The 7266-nt window shown below is 43.4% G+C and overlaps 1 protein-coding gene across 3 annotated transcripts in view; it reads right to left on the reverse strand.

Annotated features, from left to right (window-relative positions):
- The window catches only part of fn1a (fibronectin 1a), a 32710-nt gene extending 25648 nt beyond the window's left edge, over positions 1 to 7062 (reverse strand). For 2 of the 3 annotated variants that reach the window (XM_077580145.1, XM_077580144.1), the window contains exons 1-9: positions 6166 to 7062; positions 5338 to 5463; positions 5078 to 5215; positions 4165 to 4296; positions 3847 to 3984; positions 3122 to 3280; positions 2603 to 2800; positions 2300 to 2482; positions 2053 to 2229 (exon numbers count right to left, since the gene is read on the reverse strand). In XM_077580145.1, coding sequence (XP_077436271.1) covers positions 2053 to 2229; positions 2300 to 2482; positions 2603 to 2800; positions 3122 to 3280; positions 3847 to 3984; positions 4165 to 4296; positions 5078 to 5215; positions 5338 to 5463; positions 6166 to 6298 — 1384 coding nt within the window. In that variant the 5' untranslated portion in view covers positions 6299 to 7062. The remainder of the gene's footprint in view (positions 1 to 2052; positions 2230 to 2299; positions 2483 to 2602; positions 2801 to 3121; positions 3281 to 3846; positions 3985 to 4164; positions 4297 to 5077; positions 5216 to 5337; positions 5464 to 6165) is intronic. The other variant, XM_077580146.1, reaches the window with a different exon arrangement.
- Between the last annotated feature and the right edge of the window lie 204 nt (positions 7063 to 7266).

Here is a 7266-nt window from a genome sequence, read left to right on the forward strand (position 1 = left end):
TTCAGATATGCAGATTTTTCATCGCGGTCCTCTTTTTCAGTATATTGAGTTGAAATGAGGGAGTATTTGATGCAAATTGTTCCTGATGGCTACAAACTGTTTCCAAAAGACCACATGGCTGACACACGTTAACCTTTTCAACAACTGCCACAGCAAAAAAAAACACACACACACACAAAAAAAAAACAGTGGGGGTGTTGAGAAAGAATCTTTTTAGCATCCACCATTAACATCTCAATTAGAATGTTTATTTTGACAGTCTTTGTTAAGCCATTAAAGTCTGAATCAAAGGCCCCCTGGTGCGCAAAGGCAACCATCTCCCCCCTCTTAAAACATTGACAGGCTGTTTTTTCTAACAACTGGGTGTTGGCCATACTTGGGCCCCAAGATTTATAGAAAAGATTCAGAGGAAAATAAAACACTAGGATTGAATTATCAAATTATCCAACTCCGATGAGGATATGTTCATCGGCTGCGTCACTACAAAACGAGATTATTAGAAAGTTATTATATAACAACACACTTTACAGCGTTACCTCACTGTTGCAGATGTTTCCAGTGTTTCCCTTCCACATTTTACAGTCTGCTGCCAGACTTCTTTTTTTTATTTTTTATCTCCCATCTACCAACTTTGAAGTCCAAGCAGCTTTTGATGTAGGCTAGTTCTCCAAAGATTTGCTGGAGGATAGCGCTCAAAAGATTTGTTTGGGATTCACTCTCCTTGCTATCAGAGGATAAAGTTTCACCCAGACGCTACATCCAAGTTTTTAGTCTTGGGACTCATGTTGATAGCTTGGTTACTCAACTCAGCTGGTTGTGAACTTTCATTTTACGTGCCGATCGCGTCATCGGTACCATTTCATTAGTACCTCGCAGACGTTAGTGTCAATAACCCCCTGGTGTTTCATTGCTTTCAGCTCCCTTTGTTGCCTGCAGAGTTCTAACTGACACCAATTCAACGAAACAACACTTCCCTCACAAGACAAATGACTTCAATTTGCCCAAGGCAAGGTGCCTTTTAACTCCACCTTGTTACGAGCTTACATGCTAATTGAGTTAGCCGTCACCTTTTTTCAGACGGGGAGGAGAGATGTTTACCGTCTGGGAGCATGATTGGCGTTAGATCTGTTAATTACATTCGTTGGTGAAGTGTTGAGAAGACTTACCGTACATTTGGCTAGATCAGGGGTGTCCAACTCATATTAGCTCATTACCAAGTGGGCCGGGTTTCTAAAATTATATATGTAACTTCAAACCAATTACCGTCCGTTATACACAGATTTTCGCTATTTGCAGGCCAGCCCTAAATAGCAGGCCTCAACTATATATATATATCGTTCCAAAAAATAACCCGAACGCAAATGGAGCGCGGCAACACTTTGCCCGTATGAGTTCCGAGTATGTTATAGCTACCTGTTTTGCATATATCCAGTATATTGTTCGCAGAATGCATTGTGTGGTGCAGTTAATGAAGTTATAGGACGTTAATCTACAGTATGTCATATGTGTTTGTATTAACGGTAGCTGAATGTGTCGTATTCACCACTTTTATTTGTTTGATTTATGTTGGTCTATATTTTTATTTTTTTATTCCTTTTAACAAACCGTAACTTTAAATTGTGTGTAAAATAATGACATCCAATCAATTCCGTGTACAATTTACATTGGTCATTTTAGGATTGCTTGTGAAATTATGAATGTTTATGTTTTGATTGTGACCGTCTGATTAATTGGTCTGACATTACTCTTTTTTTCTTCTTTACAAGATCATCTTGCGGGCCGGATTATACCCCTTTGCGGGCCTGATCTGGCCCGCGGGCCGTACATTTGATAACCCTGGACTAGATTGTCTGTCCGCTATAAAAAAAGCATATCAGAAACATATCTGGCTTGCAGACGTTGTAAAATATTTGGCAAATGGTGATTTACGATAGTCTGCTGTCTGCAAGACACATTTAAATATGTCTTTCATTGCCTTTCTTTCACAGCGATGAAGCGATTCCAGCCCAAACAGCTGGATTTTCTCCTCTTCCAGTTCACACTCCCACTTACCAGCCATGGGGCAGAATCCAAAGCGCTGTTCGCCGTCATAGTCTGTTGTAGTGCCGCACCACTTCATGCCGTCTCTGCGTCCTTCTGCAGTGCAGTCGGTGTAGTTCCGGCCGTTGTACAAGTACGGGAATTGGCACAGAGCGCCGTTTGAATTGCCGCCCCTTGTTACCACGATCACTAGGAAAGGAGACGGCAAAATTAGTATCCGGCGTCCCAGTTGCTCAAAACGACTGCATCCTTGGCTCACCATTCTTTTCTGTACAGAAGGAATACTTTTGGTCCGTCTCAAAGTCAGACGAGATGGAACACCACAGCTGCCCGTCAGCGCGCCCATCAGAGGTACAAGCGTGATAAGTCTTGCCCTTGTAGACAAAGGGGAACACACAAGGCTGACCTCCTGAGTTTCCCCCATACACCGGAGCCGGTCCATCTGGATGAAAACACAACCATGTGACAATGTTTACGACCCTGTAAAGTGAATTTGGAGTTTCAAAGCTCCCATTTAGATATAGGACAGCTTGATTTAAAATGACTTAACAGCAACTCTTACCCCACTGTTCACAGCTGACGCCATTGCCCAAACAGGTACACATCATCTGTTTGGTTCCTTGACTCTTAAGCCAGCGCTGGCCAACAAAATAGGACAGTCCAGAGTCAGTGCGACAGGGTCCTTCTTGCGGAAGCTCGGGCACGGGGGCAGGCTGGTAGATGGCGGGTTGGATGTTAGTGATCACGCGAGAGCCGGTGCCTGAAATGGAACGTGGGAATTAGGTCAGGGGGCGAGAAACTACCCTTTATTAACTTAAAGGATTTATGGAGATAACACAGAGCACTTGAAGCGCATTTTTCCCTGCTTAACGCTCTTCTGTCTTATTTTCATCCTCTGTTCTGTGTCTCATGAGGTCATGATCATGAGTTACATGTCTTTCTCACGTCAACACTTGGCTCTTCCCCCCGCTTTGACACGTCTGTCTCTGTTATATATTATTCTCTCGGCATGGGGAGTAGAAGTTGGGTGCAAAAAAAACACACACACACACACACACACAAGGATATCATCAGTTCTCACCTAGGCCAGTAGTGTGAAGTGAGGCATGTCTCTCACACTTCCACTCCCCTCTGCCATTGCCGGTGCACAGACATTGAAGAAGGTTGCCTCTGGCGTCGCTCTTAGTCCATGTGTCGCCAATTCGGTAGGAGCTCAGAGTGTCCTGGTCATTACAACGATCTAGCAAAGATGTGAGTCATTAATCATAATCCCAAAAGACAAATACATATTTCTTTGAGTCACTTTGAAATTATGGCAACACATTACATTTTTGGCCCAAATTATTTTGTGTGTGCAAGGATATATTAGAAATATTCAATTTGTGTAAATATGTATGTCACAATTTTCTACGCAATCTTCACTCCAGTGAGTATATGAGCACAGCAGAGATTTGGGTATTTGAGAGGTAGCAGTGCTTAGACTTAGAAACATGTGACTAGCCCAAAAATAACCAGCGGTAATTTCATTTTCTTTTTTTGCTTGTGTGACTGACGCACATTCAGGCATTTGCCAGTTTGTTCCTAATGAAAGTGAGAAATGTAACATGACACTACAAAAGAGCTTGTGTTTGTTTGCACTTACAAAAGCAAATAACAAAAAACAAAAACGAGTCAAAATGGGAACATTAATGAATTACCAGTGAGGGAGTTCTCAGAATGCCACAAGCAAATTAACTTGTGAACAAAACTGAAAATAAATACTGACAATTATAATGATATAATTTTTCATATTAAGGGGTCTCTTACTTCTGGAGGTGCATGTTATGCGGCCACTTCCTTCTCCCAGACAGGTGCAGTCCACAACCATCCATCCTTGATAGGGCTTCTCCCACGTTTCCCCAACGACATAGGATGTCCCCGCCGTGTTGTCATAGCAACGCTCAGCTGCAGGACACACAGATACACACTTACTGGACACCGCCAAATACCAATTACACTAATGTGGAGACACACTAACTTGTGCGGAGTGATCAGACAATAACGCATCATCCTCCATGTTACCATACAGTTAGTCACAGCCAGTGTGTGTGTGTGTGTGTGTGTGCGTGCATGTAAGCGACTCACCAACAGGCTTGCAGGTCCATTCTCCTTTACTGTTACCCAGACAGACGCACTCCAGCATGTAGCCTCCTGTCTCATGAGGTCTCCTCCAGGTGTCTCCGATCTTATACGAAGCCCCGTCCTCATGACAGCGATCTAGTTGGACAGGGGGGGTGCATGCATGTGTGTCACTTCCACAAAAAAGAAAGACTAGACATGTCTAACCATTATTTAACCACACAGCTAAGTGCAAACAGCTGAACAATGGCGCACTTGTGAGACAACTGCGGAGATAAAATGGAGATTAGAAGTTTACTGGCAATAATGGTAGACGGACTGTATATCGACAATTGAGCTATATTTGAGCATTGTAGGGCCATGGTTGCTTGTTGTGATGAATAAAGTTCTGTTTATCACACAGTTGTTGCGCGACGCATTTCTGGGCATAGCATTTTGCCGACAACATCGCGCCACTGCCCTCATTCGCCCTGGTATGAATATTACAAGACTAGCCGTGATCGGAACAGCCGACGCTAGCCGGGCTAACCGCCATTCTCATACGCAATAAGCTAATTTTGAAAGCCGTCTGTAAAATAGCTGATATGAAGACAGGATGCCAAAAAGGTGATTATGATAAAGAGTGAGTTTTCCACCCCTGACCAGCTCTGAAAACGGCCAGGGCCAACAATCGTAAATGTTAATCCTATTAAATATTTATGATCACAAATCAAGCCACTCACACCGTCATCTTGAGTACACCACACACTATAAAAGCAGCAATAAAACATTAGGATTTTTATTCCCTTCATCCTTTGTGGGGTCTCTGACGATTTCAAAATCGCTCAGGATGTTAAAAACCACAGTGTGCAATCCGGAATGTGTGGCCGCGTATGTGAACCATTCATGGCCGCACTTCCTGTGGAAGGGTCCAACTTACTGGCGATGGTGCAGCTGATCTTCCCCCTGCCAGACCCGATACAGGTACAATCCCAAATCATGCCCTCCTTGGGTCTCTCGTAGGTTTCTCCCACAGTGTAGTGCTGCTGGTTGATCTTATCATAGCATCTTTCTTCAGCTGAAGGGCCGGGGAGGGAGACACAAGAAGAGAAGGTGTGTTTGTTTTGTCTCAGACAGGGAGATAAATAAAGACAGACTTGCTGATAAAATAACACAGCAGGCACACACATGCTAACTCACCTTCAGGCTTGCTTATGCACTTAATGCCGGCGACTCCGTTGCAAGTGCACACCAGAGTGCTGCCCAAATACTGTCGCTCCCACTGGTCGTTAATGCCGTAGAAATGACCGTTCTCTGTGCAGCCATCTGGCAGGACACAAGAAGAAAGCAGGTAAAACAATGCTGGGTGGCTGCTACAAGCTGGAAGCAATAAGCAGACATCTTTTTTTAAAAAAAAGGGAAAAGTCCATCCGTCTACAGTGTGAGAGGGAAAATACTTAATCCATACACGAAAAACTATACCTGAGGCTGTGAAAATCAACTCCCGCGTCAAGTTCAATGACAAAGACTTTTGTGAAAACTGCAGTACACTGTAATTTAGATGAAAAACATTTTTAAGACTCCCCGTCTGTGAACTTTACCCAAGTTGATTATTTATGCATTTGGAAGAAAAACGTTTTATTGCTAGATAAGACTCTCCATTGTTTGTGAAGTTGACCCTAGATGCGTTAACTTGACTTCAAAAGGACCTCCTGGCACGGTAATAAATCATTTGCAGCAGGGACAACTACTGCTTTTCTTTCCACTTTTACTTCCCTCGCCACCCACCACCACCAGTTGGCTCTTTGTTCATAATCTCCATCTTCCATTAACACCTCACTCACTCATCTCTCACTAATATTCCACACATAGTTTTTCTCATTTGCAACTTTTTACCTTGCTGAAAAGATCTCAAAATAAATTAGACGGATTCTGGTAATCAATTAAGGCGGCCTGTTATGTTAAATGTCAAACGCAGGCAAATGACACAATTAACATGTGAGCAGACTGGAAGAAACCCAAACTTACCCTGAGACACCGAGGGGACGTGATGCTGCTGCGCTTGTCTTCGGTTCTTGAGGTTCCCCTTGGGCATGCAGTGCACTGCGGTCCCTATGCACAGAGCAACCAGCACCCTGGCGGCTATGTTTCTGCCGGACATGCTTTGCAAATGTTGCACTTAAAAGTCACCAGAGACGAAGAAGAAAGTGGACTCCCGGTGTGCAACAGAATTCGGCGATCACGGTCTGCCCCTCTCCCGTGCGCGGCCCCAGTGTGCAGGTTAGCAGAGAGTGGGAGTGATTTATCTGACTGGGCATGGCTGAGTCGCAACCGGAGGAAGGAGGGAGGAGGTTCGACCAAGAGACCAACAACCCACGCAGTGCTCGGGGGGAACATTTCCATCGTGGATTACGCAAAATGATGCGTAATACGCAAACTCGTTATTACCATTAGACAATAGTATAAATGAGATATTTACATACCTTTAAACCTTCTTGTTGCTAGGTAGCAAACCCAAAGATGACCAAAGCCGACATCAATGCTTCATAATATACAGTACATACCTCACTAATGAGCACTGATGCTGCGCAGATTGCTGGCTGTAGGGTATTACAATTAGGTTTTGTCATATTAAGGAATTGAGTCACACGGCGTCAGTCTGGAAAGATTCCAGTAGTATGCAGTAGCCCAAAGTTTAAATACGTGTATCTGAAAAGTGTTTGCTTATCCCAATCCAAGAAACGGGGAAGCCGGAGATTGTACCAACTGGCTTTAGCTGGTCTTTGCGGTGCGAATTATGTGAGTTTCACACCCGATTCAAAGTCATCAGAAAATCTTCAGATCGCCCGTTCGACAGTTGGATGTTTGTTTTTGTTTTTTGGTATGTCAGAAATATGCTCAGCCTAGTGGGCTAATCAGGTACAGTTGTCTTGTTAGTTGTTACCCATAGTGCATTTGTGCTGGATGAATACTAATGATATTATAAACAATGTTAGCGCATGCGTGTCAGAGGTGATCACATTTGTATGACGAAAATGTCCAATTTCAAGAAATTACAAAAACGGTACTCTATTTATATGATTATAATTTATACTGCTGTCTACTTTTAAGATGATGTAAAAAAAAAAA

This window comes from Vanacampus margaritifer, chromosome 11 (assembly GCF_051991255.1).
Source record: "Vanacampus margaritifer isolate UIUO_Vmar chromosome 11, RoL_Vmar_1.0, whole genome shotgun sequence".
Classification (NCBI taxonomy): Eukaryota; Metazoa; Chordata; class Actinopteri; order Syngnathiformes; family Syngnathidae; genus Vanacampus; species Vanacampus margaritifer.